Here is a 25,357-nt window from a genome sequence, read left to right as displayed (position 1 = left end):
AAGGCTGATAGATATGGGAGGAAGGACAACTTGAATATATTATAGATGTGTGAATTTGTCAAAAATATCCAATAAAATAGGGCAATGCGCAATGTCTCTGTTTTATATGCTCACTGTCATAAGTCTAGATCACACAAGGTAAAAGCAAAGTGTTGGTAGTAAGGGTATTATTGCCACAGTCGGGTCAGTTGCAGCTGATGGTTACATAGGAATGCTGGCCTGTCCCTTTTTTTCCACTTACAGTGGGAAAATATTACATGTATGTATGTATGTACATGTATGTATAAAAAGTATAAAAAGAAATAAAAATCATACATGTAACTCTATCTTTCTACCTATCAGTCCAATTAACTGGTATATATATACATATACATGGACAGGAACAGGCACCATCACATGCATAGTTTTCGGGAGTCTTTGATGTTAGTTTACTGCATTTTTACCACTTCCTGGGGTCACATCAGGAAACAGGACAGGCTCCTAAGCGCCTGCAGGGGGCAAAGGTCAAGCCTGGGGAAGGGGCGGGGTCGGCGTGCACGCGCAAAGTCAAGTTCCCCTCGGGGCGCGGCCCGCACGTCACCTTAGGGCCAGGGCAGGGGAGGTTTCCGGCCGCGGGGCCAGCCATCTGACCAGAAGGGAGCGGGATGATGATGCCTCAAGGCCCGAGGCTTCAGGACAGGTCTGAATCCTCACTCATTCTGGAGCTGAGGCCCCGCTGTGCACGCCGAGAAGGGAACGGGAGGGCGCAGGCCGGTGACGTCATAAGGCGCGACAGGCCCTGCAACCCGCTCTGCAGTGGAACCTTCTCGAGGCACCGACTTCTTAGGACGGTGTCGGCTGCAGGAGGCGAGGGGACGGGGGCATGGACGCGGTCTGAAGATGTCATAAGGGCGCGCGGGACGGTGAGGTGGGGCCCGAATACCGGAATACCATTGAGCATCCCTCGTTACAGGGCGGCCTAGAGCCAATCCTTCGGGTGCTGCCATGTTGAATGACAGTGGGACTCCACGCACCGCCTAGGCCGGCCCCTGCCGCATCGCGATTGGCTCAGCGGCTGTGAGTGACATTGGTCTGTGACATCTGCGTCTGGGGATTGGCTGGAGGCGCGATTGACGCGTAAGTGCTGCGGGCCTACTGGGGCGGTAGGGGCGGGGCCAGGAGTAGTGGGCGGGGATTCCCAGGTCAGCTGAGGAGTGACACGTGCCAGGAATGGAGGGTGGAGCTTCCCAGGTTTGCAGGTCAGGGCGGGCAGGGGGCAGGACAGGGGCGGGGCTTCCCAGGTTACAATGAGGGCGTGGTCTCCACGGAGTACAGGGCTTGAAGAGGAGGGTGTGGTCTGGACTGATTAATTCTTTAGCCTAGTCAAGTAATTCAGCTCACTGCTCCCTTCCCTGGAGCTGGAGTGGGGTGGGGGTGGGGGTCAGGGGTGAGGGGGTGGGGCTAATGAAGGAAGGTGAAGGTCACAGGCTGAGGGGGTGGGACTGGGTGAGAAGTTTGTCAATCACAGTTCCCAGTCTGTAGGTCAGCTGTGCATCTTGTATGTAGAAAGCATGCACAAGTCCGAAGGCGTATACTAATTACAAGTATGTGTTTCTTTCTCAGCCGCATGAAGTACACTCACCTCTCCTTCTCAGCCTGCGGGTTTCTGGGTATTTACCACCTGGGGGCAGCGACCATGCTGTGCACGCGCGGGCGGGGCCTGCTGCGTGACATCACTGGCTTTGCAGGGGCCTCAGCAGGGGCTCTGGTGGCCACTATGCTACTGACCGCACCAGAGAGGCTTGAGGTGAGGGGGACAGGTGTGATGCGCTGGGCATGCACACAGTGTTACATATATGTGACATGTGGGTGACATACGTTTGATACATAGTAGAGTGTACACACAGTGTGACACATATGGCGAGCTATATAGTGTGCACACGTGTGACTCGTGGGTGACATATGTGTGATATGTAGTAGAGTGTACACACAGCACACAGTGTGACGCATATGGCATGTGATATAGTGTGCGCAGTTTGACTATAGACATGTGACACGTGGGCGACATACATGTGATACATATGTAGTAGAGTATGCACACAGCACATAGTGTCTCAAAAGGCTAGAGTGTGCATACAGCGTAACTACACATACTGCATGTGATACCGCACACATGCAACATACAGTGTAGTACAGACAGCATGTACTATGATCTATGCATTAAATACATGCAACATGCAGTCTGACATGTAGGTGACACAGTTCAGTGTCCATACAACATACACTTAAACACATTTTAATATAAACTGCCTACTATGTGACACACTTGTACTCTACATACGATGTGCTGTAGCATGCGCACAGTGTAGTACAGTAAATCAAGTGTAGACGTGTCTGATCATGAGTCCGTGCGTCATGTGCGTCATGAGTCCCTACCTTAACACATGACATGCCCCGTCAGAATATCCGTGTTGTATGCATGGATGTGACATGTGCGGAAATTAAACACATTTCAAAGTGTGTGTCGTATGTGCCATTACATGTTGTGTGCTATACATTTCATGGTACATGCTACATAAAATACCAATGGTAACATAGCATGGTGCACTGAAGCATGTAATCATACATGTGATGCATTGTGCAGTGAGGTCACTTATGACATGACTATATGTATTATATGTTTGTAATATATTACACAGTGTATTATACATGTCAATTTGGGGTGTATGCTGTACGCTACATGTTACATAATGTATATAATTCAAGTGATATGAACAGCTTTCATATGTTGAAGTGTGTAACTCCATGATGCTATGTGCTGTAAGCGGTAACATCATATTACCTTCCTACACAAGTTGTACTTTACATGATGCATATCGTCACATAGGATACATGTAGATATGTCACGTGACTATACGGTTTTACTATCTATGATGATACATGATTGCATGTTGTGTAGAATGTTTTTATATGCCTTATACAAAATGATGAGTATTGTGTAAAGAGCACGAAATGGCACATAATCACATGTATGCTATTACATGTGGCACACTGCACTATGCACATACATGTAATGATGTGTATATAATCACATGTAGTGTGTTATAATATGTAGTATGTGTAATACACTGTAATTTGTATAATACCTGACATATAGACTATATGGATCAGGCAGATAACATCATATAATGTCATTCATGGCATACAGAGGTGTGACACACACTCACACACAGACCCCACCCTGCAGGCATGTACCAGATTCGTGTTTGCCTTTGCCGAGGAGACGAGGATGCAGGCACTGGGGCCGGTAACGCCTGGATACAACTTTATGGCTCGGCTTAGGTGGGTGTCAGTGTACACGTGTCCTGGCCAGAGCTGGACACAGGAGCACATGGTGCCTGACCTCCCATCTCCATGTCCCCCCAATTCTGTGTCCTTGCATGCATGTGCAGAGGCGGCATTGACTCCATCCTTCCCCAGCACGCACACACACTGGCCCAGGGACGGTTGCATGTGTCGGTCACCAGCATGGCGGACAGGAGGAGCCACCTGGTGTCTAGTTTCACTTCTAGGGACGACCTCATCACGGTAAGGGCACAAAGATGTGTGTGGAGGGGCGTGTTCTCATGTTAGGTGAGTGTTCTCATGTTGGGTGTGTGTTCACATGTTAGGGGTTCACACAGCACGGCATGTCAGTGGTCTGTGCAGAGTTCAGACATGTTCACGGGACTCTGCACACAGATTGTGTCCCCCAACCCTCCACTTCCCCCTTGTGCTGTCATATGTGACTGGCCTCATCAGTGATTTTCAACTCATCACATGTGACCAGTATTTTCCATCATTTCTGTGTATGCTGTGGAACCAGGAGATGCCACACGGTCATCCGTGTGCATCCACACAGATCCTACACACAGAACCATCCCAACCTACAGGTAGTTGTGAACTTTTTCCACTGTAGTGTTCTCATTTGTGTGTCCATGTATGCACCTTTGCACATCAGTCAGGGGTATTTCCCACTCAGGGACCATGTAACGACAACATGCGTTCAGAGGATACACATTGTTGCTCTGAGGAGGAGCAGGTTACATCTGTTACGCAGTCACATGTGTGTCTATGCAGTTGAGTGTGTGCACATGTGTGTGTGTTAGTGGGGGCACATTCATGTGGATGTGTGTGCTTTAGTGTGGTATGTAGGTGGGAGTGGCATATGTGCATGTGTGGTACATGTATGTATGGTATATGGAGATGGTATTGTGAGTGTTGTGTAGATGTGTGTAGTTGCCAGCAGCTACAGGAAAACTGGAGACCTGGAAGAGAATTCTGGGGATAAACAGGGAGGCCATGAAAGAGAAATGAGTCAGGATGACATTAGCCGATCAAGACCAATGCTTTACTAATATTTAGTCAATATATAAAGCCTTTAAAATAAAACCCTGCCCCCAGACTTCAAGGAGATGGCCGAGAACTCGTGGCTCCTCTTCTCAGTGGGTCGCCTGCTGGGATTAAAGGACTTCATTTCTCACAGGTCCCAGAATGTTTCCAGGTGAGTCTGCCCTGAGGCAGCCTTGATTTCCAGGTGAAAGCAGCTGTATGGTTCTCAGAAGAACAAAGGCGGGGATAACAGGAGCGGAAGGCTGGGGGTGGCGGCCAGGAATGTCGCAGCTGATGGAAGGGGCTGAGAAGCCCAGCTCAATGCTGTGGGGGAAGGGACAATTTCCCCCTTAATTATTTATTTTAAAAAAACTCAGTGGATAGATATATTCGTCAAAAGACAATGGGCTTTAATCAGGGAAAGCAGAGGCCTGGACCCCCTTAAACATTAATTGACATCTTTTTCAGGGGAGGGGAAATAGACTGCCTTAATAATTTAAGTCTTTCAATGTCAACTCCTAGGCAGCCGGGCTTGCTTCTCAGGGAAACTCAGAAGCAGGACATTTCCTTTTCCCTTGCAGTGCCTCGCCTCACACCTCAAACTGATGCCCATGTTTGTTAAATTAACAAACATGCATAGATCCGGTTCTATGCAGCCCCCTCTCTGGGGATCCACTGGTAAAGTAAATGTCCTGTGAGTGTGGCCTGGCAGGCCTGCACAGCCTCTCTTTGGATCCTAGAAGCCATTGCTGCAGTAGCACACCTTCAAGTGCTGTATCTGAGAGATACCTGCTTGAAACACAAAAAGAGATTAAAAGACAAAAACCTGCTTGGGCTGTGTCTGGAAGGCCCAAGGCGTTCAATTTGATTGCAAATTTGTGACTCAGGCAAGAGGCCTGGATTGCAAATTAACTACAAGAGCACAAAGGAACCTTTCTTCCCAAGTAAGTGAGAAGCGGCTTAGAGAATGCTTTTGTGAATTAATTATACGTACCAGCTGCTTTAGCGTGTGAATTTATCTGCCTTATCAATCTTTCTGGAAGCCTTCGGGCTCCATCTTCTGTTTGAGAAAAGATACAAACTGACCCCCTGCCCCAGATTAAGACGGGATCTGGACCGTTCCATGTTAAAGGGTCGTGCGATTTAACCATGGCATAAGAATTAGAACTGGTAGGGTGCCAGTGCCTGTCCGCTGCAGATTGACCATTAGAATCAGTCTGCAGGAAATTTAAAACGAATAAAACAAAAGCAAGGTGTGCTTTGGGTAACCTGGGGGAGGGTATAGATTCCCCTTCTTTGTTTTAAAAAGCCAGTCTTTAGGGGTGCGATGAGCACACTCTACGATTCCTTGACCCATTGGGTTATAAGGAACTCCAGTTTTATGTTTAATACCAAATTCTTTACAAAATGAGATAAAGTTATTGCCAGAGTAGGCTGGTCCATTATCTGTCTTAATGACCTTGGGTAATCCCATGGTATTAAAAGCTTGTAAACAATGATGAATTACATTTTTAGAGGCTTCTCTTGAATGTAGAGAAACAAAGAGAAATCCTGAACAAGTATCAGTGCAAACATGTATAAATTTTAATTTTCCAAATTCTGCATAGTGAGTTACATCCATTTGCCAAATTTGATTAGGCATAAGGCCTCGTGGGTTAACCCCTAAGTGAGGAACTGGTGCTAATGTAAGGCAATTAGGGCATTGTTTTACAGTCATTCTTGCTTGCTCCTTTGTGATCTTATGACGGAGTCTTAATGTATGGCTAGAAAGATGAAATTTATTATGATCACGTCTAGCCATTTCCACAGGTTCTAAATTTAAAGCCTCTCTTATTAGAGCTCTGTCAGTGCACTGATTGATTGCCTTTAGCTAAAGCTCCAGGAAGACCGGAGTGAGCTCGTATATGGCCAATATAAAAGATTTTTCCTGGCAAGAATGATACTTTGCAATTGTGAAAACAAGGATCCTGCTGGCGTATTAAAATTAAATGTGCCACAGGTCTCTAACAGTGGTACAGAAAATGTAACATAAGCACTGTCAGTAAAGAGATTAAAGGTACTATTTACAGATTGAAAGACACACAACACCGCTGTCAGTTCTGATAACTGAGCAGAAAGCCCAGGGGTCTCTACGACCACCTGTTGATTATTAATAAGATATCCAGCTCTTCCTTTGGAAGAGCCGTCTGTGAAAATTAAAAGAGCATTATGCAACGGCTGTAAAGATGTCATTTTAGGAAATACAACCTCATGCATATTTAAAAACTTTATCAATTTGTCTTGAGGATAATGGTTATCTATAGTCCTTTCAAAGCCTATTTGAGCAAGCAACCAATCTGTGCTATGCTGTTTTAACCAAGCATCTTGATTTACACTATAAGGCTGAATAATAACATCTGGATCTTTGCCAAAATAAGTTAGTTCCTGCTTTCTTCCAAGCACAATCACTTGGGCTACTGCCTCATAATACGGCAAGATATTACGCCTTGAAGACACCCTCAAATGAATCCACATCAGAGGAGCCTTTTCCCATAATAAACCTGTAGGCGAGTGAGTCGTATTAAAAATTAGCAGATGTAAAGGTAAAGAATAATCTATATAGGTAACAAATCGATTTTCAATAGCTTTCTCCACTTGCTGTAAATCCAAAAGTCCTTCTGGAGTTAATAATCTAGGGGATGTAGGGTCAGCATTCCCCTTTAGAATATCAAATAAAGGTCGTAATTTTCCTGTAGTAAGCTTTAAATATGGCCGAAGCCAGTTAATGTCACCCAATAACTTTTGAAAATCATTTAAAGTTTTTAAATTGTCCCTGTGAATAATTATCTTCTGGGAAAAAACAGCTTGATCTGTAAGTTTGAAACCCAGATAATTATACGGATCCTGGGTTTGTACTTTCTCTGAAGCTATTTGTAATCCTTTAGCGGCTAAAGCTTGCTGCAAATCTTTAAAACATAAAAGCAAAGTGTGAGGAATCCCCCCTCCCCCTTCCCCTCTCCCCCCCCCCCCCGCAATCAAAATATCATCTGTGTAATGGACAAGGTAAATATCCAGCCACTGTTGTCTTACAGGCTGAATGGCCTGTGCCACAAACTTCTTACGTAAGGCAGGACGGTTAGCCATGCCCTGAGGAAGAACTATCCATTGGTATCTTTTCATAGGTTCCATGAAGTTAATAGAAGGAACATTGAAAGCAAATCTTTTGCAATCCTCAGGATGTAATGGAATAGTAAAGAAACAATCTTTTAAATCTGTAACTATTTTATAATATCCTCTAGGAATAGCCACGGGAGATGGAAGACCAGTTTGTAAAGCTCCCATGGGCAACATAATTTCATTAACCTTTCTTAGATCTTGTAGCAATCTCCATTTACCGGATTTTTTCTTAATAACAAATATTGGGGTCTTCCATGGAGATTGAGATTCTCTTAAATGCCCTGCCTCTAGTTGCTCCTGCACTAGCGAAGAGGCGGCATCTGTTTTTACTTTAGATAAAGACCGCTGATCAACCCACACAGGATTATCATTAAGCCATTGAATTTTATTGGCGTGGGATGCAGGCAAGACAGTGGTCATTACTGAAAATGCCCCAGACCTCTAGTGTTAGGGTTAGGCTGGGGGCTTTCAAACCCTTTAATGCCTTGCCCTTCTTTCCCAAATCCCTGAGCGGGCAAAGATCCTTGCTCTAACATTTGCCTAGTGACATTTTTGTTAGGACTACACACAATCAGATTCATTTGTGATAAAAGGTCTCTCCCCCAAAGGGTAGTAGGCAAGTTTTGTATAACATAAGGCTGGATTTGTCCTGAATTTCCCTCTTTATCTTTCCAAGTTAGAAGTCTTGCTCTCTGTTTTGGATTGTTAGAATATCCAATACCTTGGAGATGGGTAAGTGTCTCCGTCAAAGGCCAGCTGGATGGCCAGTCTTGTCCTTTAATAATTGTTATATCAGCTCCTGTATCTATTAATCCTTCAAAACCCTTTCCTTTAATTGTTAATTTAAGGTTAGTTCTTTTATTAGTAATAGATTAAACCCAATACACTCCAGAGGAGCCGAAGCCCTCCTGTCCTCTCTTATCCTTAACGAATTTGGAAGGCAGTGGATGTAAAGGAACCAAGACAAGTTGAGCAATTCTTTAGTTAGCAGGTACAGTTATAACACCATGAGGGGAAGCAGCCATAATTTTTATTTCTCCCTTATAGTCACTGTCTATGACACCTGGATAAATCTGCAGCCCCTTCACAGTAGAACTACTTTGTCCTAGAAGTAATCCCCAAGTTCCTGCGGGTAAAGGTCCAAAAACTCCTGTAGGCAGGATCTGGACACCCATTTCTGGGGTTAATACGACATGGAAGGTACTGCAGAGGTTCAGTCCAGCGCTCCCTGGTGTTGCTCTGATAAGTTCAAAGATGGATTTTCCTGGCTTGGCAGCAGCTTTCGTGGCCCCATAAACTGTCTGCCCTGGTTGAGTCGGGGCCTTCTCCCAGTTCCCGACACCAGCAGGCCTTGAATATCAGTCTTAGATTTGCATTCTCTAGCCCAATGGTTTCCTTTCATACACTTAGAATAGATTCCTGGGGTGCAAATTGATTGCCTGCTTATAGCACCCCTGTTGCTAGGGCAATCACTTCTAAAATGACCCAGACTACCACATTTAAAACACTTTTTATTCCCTCATCTCTGTGAAAGTATTTCCTGTATGGTGGTTCCCTGCAAAGCTGCGGCCATTGCTAGACCCTGATTATACGAGGGGCCAATTTCAGAACAGAGGCGAATATAACCAGCCAAGTCTGTCTTCCCCCTGTGAGGTCTGATGGCCTCGCAGCAGGCTGCATTAGCGTTCTCATAAGCCAACTGAGTGACCAACGGATTTTCTGCCTGAGAATTTCTAAAAATTCTGTTAGCTGTTCCAATAATCTATCCACAAAATCCTGAAAAAGCTCATCAGGAGCCTGTCTGACACCTGTTAAGCTTCCACTAAGATCTCCCTTCGATGGTAAAAGATTCCAAGCACAGCGGGCATTCACTGCAATAGGAAACCCAATCTGGTTAGTATTTCCTTCATATACACCTTCTCCCAGTAACACATCAGCATTCCAATCTGGATGGCCTGCCTGAGTATTTACAATGGCAGTTCTTTTGCTAGCCTCTCGCCACTCAGAAATCCAAAGCAAAAAATCTCCTCCTGACAAAGTAGCCTTAGACAGAGTTCTCCAATCCTGTGCAGTTAAATTCGACTCCATCACAGTATCCAATAAAACTTGTGTAAAAGGAGCTGTAGGGCAGTACTGAGCCAAAGCTGCCTTTAATTCTTTTATCACTTTGAATTCCAATGTCTGATATTGTCTAATCCTATTCTCCTGGACAGGAAAATCCCGATCTCAAGGACAGGAAAGGCTAAGAGTTCTGACGTATCCTGCCCTTCTCCACGAGCCTGACTTACAGCTCTTTCTAGTGGAGATTGGCGCGTCTCAAGATCATTGTTCTCTCTAGTATTTGATACCCGTTTTAGCTCCTGTAATTCATTAATCAATTTCTGTAACTTAATCTCGAACTCCAATGTTTGTATCTGCATATCTCTCTGGATCTCGTCTCCCACACCCAAAGTCATAGGCGGAGCAGAGGGCACGGAGGGGCCCATTCTCCCCATGGAATTCAGCTGTTCTCTTTTTGGGGTGAGCTTCCTTTTCTAAACTATCCACGTTTCTGTAACTTAGAGTGGAGAGGGTCCTTTTTTGAGAAATTCCTCTCCAGCAGGCTTTCTTCTTGAGATTCCTTAAGTTCTTCCTGCATGATATCTAATTCCTCCAGGGTTACTTCCTCTATAACATCCTTTATAAGTGTCCAGAGGCAGGGGGTAATACTATCTGCCTTGGAAGTCTTTAGCAAATCACCAATTCTCTTCCAGGCACTCTCATTTAAGGTTCTTTTTTTCTCAGAACCATGGGCAGCAAGAATCGATCTGATCTAAGAAACCTTCTGATCTTTGTTCTTCAAACCCAATCCCTTTCGCCTGCAGCAGCTCCTGAATGCTGCGAGCACATCTCTGCCGAGAACTTTCCTGCCCCATCTTCCACTATCTATTCCAAGCAGATACTGTGCCGGGCCAATACTGTTCTGCTTAACCATATCCTTCCGCACCCACAACAATAGTTTCAAAGGATAAAACCTTACACTAGCGCTAGCATTTAACTCTTATAGTTGTTTACCGTGCAGGATAGCATCTTCTTGCCGTTTTTCTGCGAAGCTTCGCCAGATAGGGTCACCTCAGGAAATTCTCCTGTATCAGGTCCGTCCCTGTTCGGGTGCCAATCTGTAGTTGCCAGCAACTAGAGGTGAACTGGGGACCTGGAAGAGAATTCTGGGGATAAACGGGGAGGCCACAAAAGAAATGAGTCAGGATGACATTAGCCGATCGAGACCAAGGCTTTACTAATATTTAGTCAATATATAAAGCCTTTAAAATAAAACCCTGCCCCCAGACTCAAGGAGAGATCTGAGAACTTGCTGGCTCCTCTTTTCAGCGGTCGCCTGCTGGGATTAAAGGACTTCATGTCTTACAGGTCCCAGGATGTCTCCAGATGAGGCAGCCTTGATTTCCAGGTGAAAGCAGCTGCATGGTTCTCAGAAGAACAAAGGCCAGGGATAACACAAGTGGAAGGCTGGGGGTGGCGGCCAGGAATGTCACAGACTGATCGAATGTGCTGAGAAGCCCAGCTCAATGCTGTGGGAGAAGGGATAGATGTGTAAGTGGTATGCAGATAACATGTGGATGATATGTTGGAAACATGGATGATGTGTGTTTGAAATGTAAATAGCATCTCCATGGCATGTAGAAACATGGTTGATATGTACATGTATAAATGTTATGTGGATGTAATGTCGATGTGGGTGGTATGTAAATAACATGTTCATGATATGTAGTTGAGATGTAAATAACATTTGCATTATATGTATGAGTGTCTTTGACCCTGTGCTCCTGAGCTGTCATGTGTTCTGACACAGGTTCTCCTCGCCAGCTGCTTCATACCTGTCTACGCAGGACTTGAGCCTGTGGAGTATGCAGGGCAGGTATTGTGGGTGTGGCTATGCGCAGGGACTGGAGGGATGGGTGAGCAGCACAGGCATGACTGTGGGACATGTGTGTGATGTTTGCAGAAGACACAGGAATTAACATAAAGTGTGTGCAAGCCAACATAGGACAGGTGTATGAGATGTGAACATAGGACATGTGTAACACGTGTGTGACCATAACACATATGTGTAAGCCAACCTAGGATACATGTATGATATGTGAACATAGGACATGTGCAATGTGTGGCAATGACACAGGCGCAACCATAAGACACATATGTGAGCCATGCAGACAGCACACGTGTGACCCACATCACGCATGTGACCCATATGCATGTGTGTCCCCTCCTGGCAGCGCTGGATGGACGGCGGCCTTACTGACAGCCTGCCCGTGCTACCCATGGGACACACCTTGACCTTCTCACCCTTCAGTGGACGGGCGGATGTGTCCCCGCGGGATCCGGGGTGGCCCGGCGTGTGTGTGAGCTTCGCCAAGCAGGACATCACGGTGAGTCACAGTGTGCATGTTGGGTGCAGTGCACACAGAGGATGTATGCACTGTGAGATGCACACATGCGTATGACACAGGATGTCATATGTGCATTATGTATGTTATATAATGTATAATTTGTGTATGTGACATGGTTATTTATACATAGGCACATAATTTATATGGTTATACAGGGCATAACAACATATAATACCTGCATGAGTGTCCTGTGTGCATAATGTATATAGTGACATGTGTACACATGATGGTTATATGTAGTTTTCACGACCCTTGCCTTAATCTCAGTGTAGACTGCACTACCAACCCCACGTCAGTTCCACTGGATGCATAGATAAAAAACAACACACATGCATGAATGTACACATGCACACACATGGGAACACATGCTGATTCTACCTCCCATATCATTTCAAGCAACACCAAGTGTCCCAAGTGTCCCATGTGTGTGGTGTGTAGAGAAATTACAAGGTATAGCATGGAATTTACACAGAACAGTGTGTGTATGCTGTGTGCTTCATAATATGTGGTTGGTTATATACATAGAGATATGTGATCTGTGGAGTCATTTACACAAGAGAACTAAATAGATCATTGTAGAATACACAATGTGGTTTGTCATATTGATAGCATATGTGTTATTTAACATGATTAATGTGTACATATGTAGAGCAGTTAGATGTGCACATCATATGATAAATGTGTACAATACAATGTGCATATTATTTATCATTTGTGTGTTGTGATTGAATTTAGGTGTGTGCATTGTTTATAACATACATGTTACTTCTGTGGTATGACTAATGTATACACCTGAAGTTATGTCTACGCATCATATGAAAACAATGTGTGCTGTACAGTGCATATGATGCATACAGTATTCTACACAAACACATGTGATATGTAACATGTACAGTGCACTGTGTGTATTGCATCTATCATGTGTATATCTTACATGTTACTAATTATACATGTGTATGTGATGTATAAATCTTACACCTTACATGTGACTAATAACATGTATATAATCTGTGATTTACATGTGTACATGATATATATCATGCATGTTATTGCCCATCATGTACTGTAAGTTACATATTACATATGTATATTACGTATGTTTGTATCTTATATGACTTATCACATATGTAAGTAGCATGCCTCACACACATGTGTAACATGTATATATCACATGTGTAACATGTATGCCATATGTACACATAGTTTACACATGAAGTATAAACATGAACATCATACATGTGACACAGCTGTGCAAGCCTTTACTCCCAGTGCTTGGGCATCTGAGGCAGGGGGATTGACCCATCCTGGGCAACATGCCATATGTTCCTGTGACTCCCAGCTAGTATGTCTCTTATTTCTCCCACCAGATCTCCATGGCCAACCTGGTGCGCGCGTGGCAGATGCTGTTCCCACCGGGTAGGCAGATGATGGAAGCCATCTACAGCAGGGGGATGATTGACACGGCGCGCTTCCTGCACAGGGAGTGCTGGCATCAATAAATGCCGACGTGCATAGCTCAGGCTAGTGACTCAGTGTGTGCATACATGTGTCTGTATAGCCAAGGCTGACTCAGACTCCTGTCTAGGATAATCCCACTGCCTCAGCTTCTCTTTCTGGGTGCCATGTATGAGCAGATTGACAGGAATGACCTCTGACATATTTGCACTCTGACTGACATGTGTGTGCTGACATAAAGGCTAGCATGCATATGCTCCGATTAACATGTGTACACAGAGTTCCCTGTGTGTTCTGACACATATGAAGCGTGACTGACACATAGGCTCAGACTTACACATGTGCAGTGGAATTGGCAGGTGCTCAGGGATGGAAATGGATTTTGACTTACATGTATGAGGTCTGGTTGACACATATGTTCTCATGTGTGCATGCTGACTGACATGTACATCATCCGACGGACATGTGTTTTGACTAATGTGTTCTGGTACATATGTGTGAAGACTCTTAACATGTGTGTGTCCTTATTGACATCTGTGGAGGCTGGTTTGTATCCATGTGCTCTAACATGTATGTGCTGACAGTCATAGATGTGTGCTGATTGCTATGTGTGCACACTGACCTGTATATTCCATGTGCTATACTCATGTATATCCTATGACACCAATCCCCTGCCTCAGCTCTCTGGCTCCTCTCCTTTCACTCCTGAGTCAACCTGTGCTACTTGGAAAAAGACATGGGACAGCCTGGGCTAAGCAGAGGGGAAACCAAGAGAGCCTGGGATATGCAGAAAAAAGCAAGAGAGCCTGGTCTACACAGATGGAGACTTGGGACAGTCTTGGCTACATGAAAGGAGAGACTGGACAACCTGGGCTACCCAGAGTGATATATGAGATAGCCTAAGCTGCACAAACAGTCTCTGTGCTCCAACTCCTCTTATATCCGTCTTTGACACACAAACACATATCACACATACACACACATACACAAACACCCATACACATACACGCATATATATATATACATATATATATATCACATGCACACACACAATCACACACACATATACAAACACAGACATACACACACATAATCACATGCACATATCACACACACATAACAGACACATTTATATCACATACACATATACACATACATAGACACACACATAACAAACACACAGACCCATACTTAAACATATATATGTATATCACACCAGACCCACACATAAGCATATATATATATGTATGTATGTATGTATGTATGTATATGTGTGTGTGGTGTGTATCACACATGCATACATATCGCATACACATATGTATATATCACTCATGCACAGACGTACATATCACACATGAACACATAACATACACAGACATATGTATGTACAAACATTTATATTACACTTGCACACACATCACACAGAGACATACACATAACATACATGTACACACACATACACACACACCAGCATGGGCCACAGACTCACTCCCTTCCCCACAGCTACTTGACCCTAGGTATAAGAATTATTGTGCTGCATGATATCATCCCCAGAAAGCAAATTGATTTTAATCACAGTCTTCAGGGAAGGTTTTGTTGTTTATGAGGAGGGATTTCTCATCTCCATTTTCCTTCATCTTATTTAGATTGTTGGTCCTTGGATTCTCCCTCACCTCAGGAGGACTTTCCTGTTCCATCCTGCTTCTCTGATTGTACACGTAGGCTGACTCTCTTAGCCTCCTGTGCCCAACAATAATCATCTCCAACATTGCTATGAAGAGTCAGACCATTGGGTTCATCTCCCAGGTCATTATCAGCCTCATAAAACCAAGAACAAGAGTGAGAACCCAGCCTGCTTCCCTACCTTTTTTTTCATGTGGATGTCTTGGTACATAACGACGGACTCCTAAGATGATCAATCTGATAAAGGCAACCAGTGCTAGTATGCATAGAATAGTCGTCAAGGTTTTGGAAAATTCTTGAAAAGGAACAGAAAACAATGGATAAAGCTAAAGACACACCTCCAGCATCAGCTTCTCTCTCTAGGTAGACCAAGGCGCTCATGTGTGAGGACTATTTTACCACATCCTGCTGTAGCCATATTGGGGTCAAAGTGTCATAGCAGGTGGCCTTTGAAGTTCATCAAACCCATTCCAATCCTTGAGTTTCTCTTCTTGCTGCCTTTAGATAGGGATGTAGAAATCTTAGCTACCATATCTACCTCTGGGCCACCATCCTCCTCAAATAGGACACTGACCCATATACAAGTTGGTTCCTGAGAGTGGGGTATTGCTGTGACAGACTATGTTGCTTGTGTACAGAATGAGACCTTTGCGATTTTTGATAAGAAAAGGAGTTAAACCATATATTCGATGCAGGCCAGGGCAGAAGAGCTTCACTAGGTACTGTATCACCCCGAGCTTTAGATCCCTGGAGTCTACTCCTTAATATCTTTTAACATTAATGGACTCAATTCCCCAATAAAAATACATAGACTAACAGACTGGTTACATAAACAGGACCCTACATTTTGCTGCATACAGGAAACACACCTCAGTGTCAAAGACAAAAACTACCTTAGAGTAAAAGGCTGGAAGACAATTCTACAAGCAAATGGTCCCAGGAAACAAGCTGGAGTAGCCATTCTAATATCAGATAAAATTGACTTTCAACCTAAAGTCATCAAAAGAGACTCTGAGGGACACTTCTTGTTGGTCAAAGGAAAAATACAACAAGAAGAACTCTCAATCCTGAACATCTATGCTCCAAATACAAGAGCACCCTCATTCATAAAATAAACTTTACTAAAGTTCAAAGCACACATTGCACCTAACACAATAATTGTGTGTGACTTCAACACTCCACTCTCATCAATGGACCGATCAGGAAAACAGAAACTAAACAGGGAGACAGTGAAACTAATTGACGCTTTGGACCAATTGGATTTAACAGATATGTATAGAACTTTTCATCCAAAGCAAAAGAATATACCTTTTTCTCAGCACCTCACGGTACCTTCTCCAAAATCGATCTTCACAAGACAGAACTCAGCAAATATAAGAAGATTGAAATAATTCCATGCCTCCTATCAGATCACTATGGAGTAAAAGTGGTATTTAATAACAATAAAAACAACAGAAAGCCCACATACACATGGAAACTGAACAATACTCTACTCAATGATACCTTGGTCAAGGAAGAAATAAAGAAATCCAAGATTTCATAGAATTTAACGAAAATGAAGGCACAACATACACAAATCTATGGGACACAATGAAAGCAGTGCTAAGAGGAAAATTCATAGCTTTGAGTGCCTCCAAAGAGAAATTCGAGAGAGCATACACTAGAAGATTAACCGAACAACTGAAAGCCCTGGAACAAAAAGAAGCTAATTCACCCAGGAGGAGGATAAGACAGGAAATCATCAAACTCAGGGCTGAAATCAATCAAGTAGAAACCAAGAGAAACATACAAAGAATCAACAAAACCAGGAGCTGGTTCTTTGAAAAAATCGACAAGATAGATAAACCCCTAGCCAGACTAACCAAAGAGCACAGAGACAGTATCCAAATTAACAAAATTAGAAATGAAACGGGAGATATTACAACAGAAACTGAGGAAATTCAAAAAATCTTTAGATCCTACTACAAAAGGAAATTCAAAATATGATCAGTTCCTACTACAAAAGCCTGTACTCAACACAACTGGAGAATCTGGAGGAAATGGACAATTTCTTAGACAGATACCAAACACCAAAATTAAATCAGGATCAAATAGATCATCTAAGCAGACCCATAACCCCTAAAGAAATAGAAGGGGTCATAGATAGCCTTCCAACCAAAAAAAGCACAGGACCAGATGGTTTCAGTGCAGAATTCTATCAGACCTTCAAAGAAGACTTACCACCAATACTCTTCAAACTATTCCACCAACTAGAAACAGAAGGAACACTACCCAACTCCTACGAAGCCACAATTACGCTGATACCAAAACCACACAAAGATCCAACTAAGAAAGAGAATTTCAGGACAATTTCCCTTATGAATATTGATGCAAAAATACTCAATAAAATTCTTGCCCACCAAATCCAAGAACACATCAAAACGATCATCCACCAGGATCAAGTAGGCTTCATCCCAGGGATGCAGGGATGGTTCAATATAAGGAAATCCATCAATGCAATCCACTACATAAACAAACTCAAAGAAAAAAAATCACATGATCATTTCATTAGATGCAGAAAAAGCATTTGACAAAATTCAGCATCCTTTCATGCTAAAACTCTTGGAAAGGACAGGAATTGAAGGCCCATATCTACACATAGTAAAAGCAATATACAGCAAACCGGTAGCCAACATCAAACTAAATGGAGAGAAACTTGAAGCAATCCCAGTAAAATCAGGGACTAGACAAGGCTGCTCCCTCTCTCCATATCTTTTCAATATAGTTCTTGAAATTCTAGCTAGAGCAATTAGACAACATAAGTCAAAGGGATACAAATTGGAAAGGAAGAAGTCAAACTATCACTATTTGCAGATGATATGATAGTGTACTTAAGTGACCCAAAAAACTCTACTAGAGAACTCCTACAGCTGATAAACAACTTCAGCAAAGTGGCTGGCTACAAAATCAACTCAAGCAAATCAGTAGCCTTCCTACACTCAAAGGATAAGCAGACTGAGAAAGAAATTAGGGAAATGACACCCTTCACAATAGCCACAAACAGCATAAAGTATCTTGGTGTGACTCTAACCAAACAAGTGAAAGACCTATATGACAAGAACTTCAGATCTCTGAAGAAGGAAGTCGAAGAAGATCTCAGAAAATGGAAAAATCTTCCATGCTCATGGATTGGCAGGATTAATATAGTTAAAATGGCCATCTTGCCAAAGGCAATCTACAGATTCAATGCAATCCCCATCAAAATCCCAACCCAGTTCTTCATAGAGCTAGAAAGAGCAATGCTCAAATTCATCTGGAATAACAAAAAAACCCAGGATAGCTAAAACTATTCTCAACAGTAAAAGAACTTCAGGGGGATTCAGTATCTCAGACCTCAAACTTTACTACAGAGCAATAGTGATAAAAACTACATGGTATTGGTACAATGTCAGGCAAGAAGATCAATGGAATGGGATTGAAGACCCAGAAATGAACCCACACAGCTATGGTCACTTGATCTTCAACAAAGGAGCTGAAAGCATCCAGTGGAAAAAAAGATAGCCTTTTCAACAAATGGTGCTGGTTCGAGTGGAGGTCAGCATGTAGAAGAATGTGAATTGATCCATCCTTGTCTCCTTGTACTAAGTTCAACTCCAAATGGATCAAGGACCTCCACATAAAACCAGACACACTGAAACTAATAGAAAAGAAACTGGGGAAGACCCTTGAGAACATCGGTACAGGGAGAAAGTTTCTGAATAGAACACCAATAGCGTACGCTCTAAGATCAAGAATTGACAAATGGGACCTCATAAAATTACAAAGTTTCTGTAAGGCAAAGGACACTGTCAAAAGGACAAAACGTCAACCAACAGATTGGGAAAGGATCTTCACCAACCCTAAATCTGACAGAGGGATAATATCTAATATATACAAAGAACTCAAGAAGGTAGAACCCAGAGAACCAAATAACCCCATTAAAAAGTGGGATACCAAGCTAAACAAAGAATTTTCACATGAAGAACTTCAGAGGGCTGAGAAACACCTTAAGAAATGTTCAACATCATTAATCATTAGGGAAATGCAAGTCAAACAACACTGAGATTTCACCTCACACCAGTCAGAATGGCTAAGGTCAAAAACTCAGGAGACAGCAGGTGCTGGCGAGGATGTGGAGAAAGAGGAACACTCCTCCACTGCTGGTGGGATTGTAAGAAGGTGCAACCACTTTGGAAATCAGTCTGGAGGTTCCTCAGAAAACTGGGCATGGCACTTCCGGAGGACCCTGCTATACCTCTCCTGGGCATATACCCAGAGGATTCTTCAGCATGTAATAAGGACACATGCTCCATTATGTTCATAGCAGCCCTATTTGTAGTAGCCAGAAGCTGGAAAGAACGCAGGTATCCCTCAACAGAAGAATGGATACAAAAAATGTGGTATGTTTACACAATGGAGAACTATTCAGCCATTAGAAACAATGAATTCATGAAATTCTTAAACAAATGGATGGAGCTGGAGAACATCATACTAAATGAGGTAACCCAGTCTCAAAAGATCAATCATGGTATGCACTCACTGATACATGGATATTAGCCTAGAAACTTTGAATACCCGGGACATAATCCACAAATTAAATGATGTCCAAAAAGAATGGAGGAGTGGCTCCTGGTTCTGGAAAGACTCAGTGCAAGAGTATAGGGGAATTCCAGAACAGGGAAGTGGGAAGGGGTGGATGGAAGAATAGGGGGAGGGAAGAGGGCTTATGGGACTTGCAGGGAGTGGGGACCCAGAAAAGGGAAAATCATTTGAAATGTAAATAAAGAATACATCAAATAATAAAAAAAAGAAACAATGGCCAAGCTGACTGATGGCCTCAACACTGTCCCTTACACAGAGATGTTCTCACACCTACCACACGTGCACCTAAACACACCCATGCACACACACTCTCTCTCACTCTCACACACTCTCACACATACCCACACAAACACACAACTGCACTCAAACCCACCCACAGGTATCCCTACATAAACACAAATATAGGTACTAACATGCAAGTAAACTTAAAACACAACACACACACATAATATACACACATATACACACACACAATCACACACACACTCAAGTAACACTCCTCCCAAACACACACTGATCTAGGCACACATACACAAGCTCACACACAAACCAATCAAATATAAAATCCACGCACAGGTCACAAAATACACCAAAATCACAGAGAGCACCACTCCACCAATTCCTCTCAACGCACTCAAAGAAATCCAGGTGTGGCCACAGCTTAACATGTGCTGGCTGGACTGTATCACAATCCCACTTCATGAGATCAGAGCAGGACCTGTCCTGACAGGGCTGGGAGGGACTCCAAGCCTCTGGCCTAGGTGGGCTATGGAGAATAATATTAGGCTTTTAGAAATCAAAGCCTGTAGGATGTTTTGCTGTCCTTAGGACTCTGGTTAAAATGATTACTGCTTTAAAAAAAAAACCTACACTCTGTGCTACAACATGTGTCCCAACTGATGGGTCTAAGATGATGTAACAGCTTAACATAAACAAATGTTCTACTTGTTAAGACCTAGGTGGCAGCTGCCATTCTGACATTACCATAGCCATTTCATTTTAGACCTGTAGCCGGCCATCTTACATTATTACAGAGGACCTTTCTTGAGCCCGGCTAACCATTAACTGCACATCCCATTAAGTAATATGTTCTGGTGTTCTGACCCTTGCCCTCCTTTAGGAACAATCATAACTAAGGTCAGTTATAATGGCTTCCTATAGTAAGCAAGAATAAGCTTGAACCTAAACCAACCACCCAGCTGCCTGGCAAGATTCCCTGCACCTGTGTATAAGCTTTTATGGTTGCTGTGAGCTTCTGTGGTCTTTGCCATTTATAATCCTCTCTGGGAAGCAGTGTGGATTGCAGTCTCAACTCCTGAGTCCTCTCTCCAGTGGCTGTTGCCAGCTGTACCATGGGTATCAAGGTTCACCTGTCAACAATGTGGAGGCTGGTGGAGTCATACTGACAGCACTTTGTACAGTAAGATAGGCATCGTTTCAGGGCTCAATCTGGGGAATGTAGTAACTGAGAAGACCACACTCACTGGCTTTTTGGATGGCCTGGGTCAGCTTCTTGTGCTGCTTCATAGACTCCTGGGTATGGGGCATGAAAGATGATACTCATATGGGCACGAACAAACTGTTCCAAGAGCATCACATCCCTAAAGTCAACATGCAGTTTGAGATACTTGCACACGGGACACGGATTCCCAGAAACTTGATTGTTAGGAATATCTGTCTGATCCATTGTGCCACCAGCTTTGTGGTTGAGGAAATAGTCAGCCCAAACATGGTGAAAGCCATAGCCATTCAGGTATTCTCCTGAATCCAGGGAATTCCAAGGTTTGTTTTCATAAGGGGAGAAGGGAAGGGAGGCTGAAGGGTCTTCTTCAGGAGGGCCTCTGGTGCAAAGAGTCTGGAGGGGAACCTCAGCTCCATAGGAACTTCCTAAGAGTGTAGGAAACAGCATTAGCAGCATATGCCACAAGGAGGCAGCCATCATGATGTGCACACATGATTCCCAGCCTGCTGGAAGAACAAATGAGCATGCTCAGGATACGGACTAGGGCAGGTATGTGCGATTTTCTTATGTGGGTGAGTGGCAACAGCATTAAGGTTTGGCTGTGGAATAAATTAAGAAGAGAAGTCTAGCCATCAGCTCCTTGCTCTCTGTGGCTGTCTGTGGATGTGAGCTGAAGAGCTTCTTCAGGTTCTGCCCCCTTGTCTGCAGCAGGTGACTGGAACCTGGAACTGTGTGCCACACAAGCCCTTTTCCTTGATACTTGTGCCAGGGTGGTTTATCACATCCACAGAAACAAAACTAAAAGAGCAAGCATGTGTCACAAGCCAAGGGGGAGCTGCAGGACCTTTAAACCAGCTACTGTCATAAGAAAAATTCAAGTTCATCCCTGACTTCCTTCCAAATAAAGGACATTCAGACTATAGGTATTCTACTTGGCTTGAAAATTACTGGGGGTCACCCCTAATCTTCTTTTCTAACTGCTGGACTGGCTACCTCCCCAGTGGTGCTCCCCAGATCCTTGCTGTTCTCCTGGCCACATGCTCAAGGTTCCCATCCCTGAATGGCCACTTCCTCCTGCTTCTTCCTATTTCCTCCCCCACCCCTCCTCCTCCAACCCTAACCCACCTTCCCTTGATCCCTCTGCCACTGTAGCCTATTTTATATAACCAGTATTTTAAATCAAGGAATAAGGTCTGCATAACAAAAGCTTGTGAGTGTTGAAATTACTCCTGGACCTTTGGGTACAGAATTTAGCCTTACAACACAAAGCAATAGACAAAACCTTGACCAGGAATACCAGGCTGAGGATACAAGTTCTACAGACCTTAAGACAGGCCATAGATGTACAAATCCTGGTGGAAAAAGGATTCTGATCAAATTTGTAGATCACTAAAGAACAGATGTTTAGAACACTGCACAGAGCAAGACAGGCAGAGAAGGGCAAGGTGGCCAGCTCAGTTCCACGGTGTTCTTTAGAAGTAGTGCCTTTTATTAAAAGTTTCATAAAATTCATTCTTCATTCACTATCCTTCTCACCAGTTCTCCTTCCTAACCACAGCCACCTAGAATGGACAGAAAGCTCCTAAAAGCTTTGCATCCTCAAAGAGACTTCCTAGGGGCCCAACATTGAGACCAGGATGTCTCAATCATCCTGGAATCATCTACTGCAGTCTCTGGCCTTTGCAGTGTACAGTCATCCCAGCATCTACAGGGTGTTTCTTGAAGTTCTGTGGGATGATTTCTGATGGTTATGGGCAGATATGCTTTCCACATTATATATTCAGACTTACTGGGAGACCCAGCCATGGAATGATGTATGGTTACTGTTCCTGGGAATCTTAAGTTAAATGAGAGTAATTCCCCGTATAAACCTTAAACACTCTTCCCCACAGCACCACCCAAATAACAGAGTCCCCTGGTCTCCTATTCAATCTCGTACTGTCAGAATGTTGAAAAGATAATATTTTAATTGCTGCTCCTAAAGTAAATCCTCTGTGCTCTGGATGAATTCTAGGGCAAGAACAATCCAACAAAGCCAGGATGCAGATGACAGCTGTGAAGGATGCAGGGTGGTAGCGGACAGCCTTTGAAAACAAGTAGCCTAGACACAGAGAATGATCTCTCTCTGACACCAGCTTCTCTATGGTGTCCACATTTAGTGGCTGAGTAGCATCACCTACGTCCCCTGAACACTCTGAAATAGCCACCATTTCCTGTTCTCTGCCACCCATCTGCCCTACAGGTAGATGGGCAGAGAACAGAAAGGTTGGCAAACTTGAGAAGATCATTCCTGGCCTGTTCTACATTCTGTGTGTTACTATTCCCTGTCAGTCCAGGAAACATTACAAGGGGCTTGCAGAAAAAGAGAGAACATGAGAAGGCAAAGAAAATTACATATGTACTGGAAGGACACTGGAGTTGAGTAGAAGCAAGAACACAGAAGACAGCAGGGAGGTTGAGGTCATCTTAAAACCAGCTTCTGAGCCAGGGATGTGGTTTCTGGAGAGCTCTGAGTGCACTGCTGTGACAGGAGGGAGGGGGACAGGGAGGTAAGTCAGAGGGGAGGGGGAGGGGCCAAGGGAGAGGGTTGGGAGAGAAGGGAGTGGAGGGGAGAAGGATGGGAGGGAGGGGAGGGGGAGAAAGGGGAGGGGAAGAAAGGAGAAGGGGAGGAAAGGGGGATAGAGGAAGGAGGATGGGGAGGAGAGGAGGATGGAGAGAGGGCAGGGGAGGGGGAAGGGAAGGGGAGAAGAGGGAATTTGGGAAAAGGGATGGGGATGGGGAGGGTCAGGAGAGGAGATGGAAGAAGGGGAAGGAAGGAAGGAGAGAGGAATGGAGAAAGGCAGAACAAGAGGAATGAGAGAAAAAGTGAGAGAAGGAAGGAGAAAGGGAGAGAGAACAGAAAGGAGGAAAGGAAATTCCTGTCCCATGTGAAGCTTTGTAGGGCTTTAAGCAGATGGCAAATATTGTGTGATTGCTTTTATTCACCTCATCTTTCATTCTCTTTAAGATTTTCTTTTCTTTCTTTTCTTTTCTTTTCTTTTCTTTCTTTCTTTCTTTCTTTTTTTCTTTCTTTTTTTTTTTTTTTTTTTTTTTGAGAGGGAGGACCTCACTCTCTAACTCAGGTTTGTCTCAAACTCAGGGTGATTCTCCAGTCTCAGTTTCCTGAGTGTGTTTAGAGTTACTGCTATTTTGTCAAGGTTTGCCTATGTATGAGTGTGCACCACACGTGTACCCTCAGAGCCCAGTACAGGGCATGGGGTTCCCCAGAACTAACGTTACAGAACCTTGTGAGCTACCCTGTGAGCTACCCTGTTGGTGTTGCACTTGGAACCCAGTCAGGTGATCTGCAAAACCGGGCAGGACTCATAACTCCTGAGTTGGAAAACCAGACATTTTGTTTTAATGGTTAGCATCTGTTTTCACCTGTGAAATGAACAGGGATCCTTAAACATACTGCTGGGGCTTCCTGACCTTAGGGCAGATGCTGTCAGTTAGAAAGGAGATGATGAACAGGAGGACCACATGATGGTGGTGACCAGGTGACACTGAATGACCTCGGCTCTGCAGTCAGTACCTCTCTCAACCTCTAAAAGCTTAGTCTAAGGCCCGTCGGGTGGGAACCCCCTAGGTGAGTCCTGTGCACCCCAACTTCAGCTGCAATCGCTCCCTTTCTCCCTCCCAGCCACTGAGAGATTTCACCATTCCTATTGCTGGACAGAAAACTCCTTCAGGCAGTGACTGTCTATTCAGAAAGCTATACACCCAGACAAAGTACCCATGTGTCAGACAGGAGCCATGATTTTGAACTAAGTTATGTAAAACTTCACTCAACATCCAAACAGCTGGCCTGGGGCTTGTGTTTGAAAGATTATTATATAAATTAAGTGGAGCAATGACACATGAATTCTTTACTGTCCAAGTGTTTGGCAAATGAAGGCCATTATTGTCATAATCTTTTGAAACTAAAATATATTTCAATCTTTGGAAAACTAAGAGAAAGAGAGAGAGAGAGAGAGAGAGAGAGAGAGAGAGAGAGAGAGAGAGAGAGAGAGAGAGAGAGATCCTTGTCCTCCACTGAGTATCTGATACAGAGGCACACATAATATTCTTGCCAATCTGGAATTATTCCTGACTGAGTTTTACAGAAAAACCGACTTCTGTCTAAATGAACACCTTTACCGGG

General features: G+C 43.8%; 2 protein-coding genes across 8 annotated transcripts; one reads left to right on the top strand and one right to left on the bottom strand.

Annotated features, from left to right (window-relative positions):
- Positions 1-590: 590 nt before the first annotated feature.
- On the top strand, positions 591-19,858 carry LOC127673840 (patatin-like phospholipase domain-containing protein 4). 6 transcript variants are annotated; one of them, XM_052169597.1, is made up of 9 exons: positions 591-679; positions 953-1,116; positions 1,603-1,786; positions 3,227-3,321; positions 3,432-3,567; positions 11,357-11,422; positions 11,781-11,933; positions 13,322-13,370; positions 15,056-19,858. In XM_052169597.1, the coding sequence occupies exons 3-9, from the start codon at positions 1,607-1,609 to the stop codon at positions 15,163-15,165; spliced, it is 789 nt and encodes a 262-aa protein (XP_052025557.1). In that variant the 5' UTR covers positions 591-679; positions 953-1,116; positions 1,603-1,606; the 3' UTR covers positions 15,166-19,858. The 6 variants fall into 6 exon arrangements, with proteins under 6 accessions (XP_052025557.1, XP_052025560.1, XP_052025562.1 ...); XM_052169596.1 differs by lacking the exon at positions 591-679 and having other exon boundaries at positions 779-1,116; XM_052169600.1 differs by lacking the exons at positions 591-679; positions 11,357-11,422 and having other exon boundaries at positions 750-1,116.
- On the bottom strand, positions 4,411-21,707 carry LOC127673845 (28S ribosomal protein S18b, mitochondrial-like). Of its 2 annotated transcripts, XR_007975236.1 has the most exons (3): positions 21,197-21,707; positions 10,561-11,075; positions 4,411-4,674 (listed from the first exon to the last, which is right to left on the bottom strand). XR_007975236.1 is itself a non-coding variant. In XM_052169608.1 (2 exons), exons 1-2 carry the CDS (start codon positions 21,652-21,654, stop codon positions 11,036-11,038), a joined length of 498 nt encoding a protein of 165 aa, XP_052025568.1. In that variant the 5' UTR covers positions 21,655-21,707; the 3' UTR covers positions 10,459-11,035. The 2 variants fall into 2 exon arrangements, 1 of the variants encoding a protein (XP_052025568.1); XM_052169608.1 differs by lacking the exon at positions 4,411-4,674 and having other exon boundaries at positions 10,459-11,075.
- Between the last annotated feature and the right edge of the window lie 3,650 nt (positions 21,708-25,357).

This window comes from Apodemus sylvaticus, chromosome 23 (assembly GCF_947179515.1).
Source record: "Apodemus sylvaticus chromosome 23, mApoSyl1.1, whole genome shotgun sequence".
NCBI lineage: Eukaryota > Metazoa > Chordata > Mammalia > Rodentia > Muridae > Apodemus > Apodemus sylvaticus.
The sequence above is the reverse complement of the archived record's forward strand: the minus strand, read 5'-3'. Positions and strand labels throughout refer to the sequence as shown.

Excerpts from the sequence above, each read along its gene's own strand:
- LOC127673840 (XM_052169597.1), top strand. The coding sequence starts at position 1,607 with ATGAAGTACACTCACCTCTCCTTCTCAGCCTGCGGGTTTCTGGGTATT. Across the intron at positions 3,568-11,356 it reads CTAGGGACGACCTCATCACG|GTTCTCCTCGCCAGCTGCTT; the intron begins GTAAGGGCACAA and ends GTTCTGACACAG. Across the intron at positions 11,934-13,321 it reads TCGCCAAGCAGGACATCACG|ATCTCCATGGCCAACCTGGT; the intron begins GTGAGTCACAGT and ends TTCTCCCACCAG.
- LOC127673845 (XM_052169608.1), bottom strand. The coding sequence starts at position 21,654 with ATGATGGCTGCCTCCTTGTGGCATATGCTGCTAATGCTGTTTCCTACA. Across the intron at positions 11,076-21,196 it reads CCAGGCCATCCAAAAAGCCA|CATTGAGCTGGGCTTCTCAG; the intron begins GTGAGTGTGGTC and ends CTTCTCCCACAG.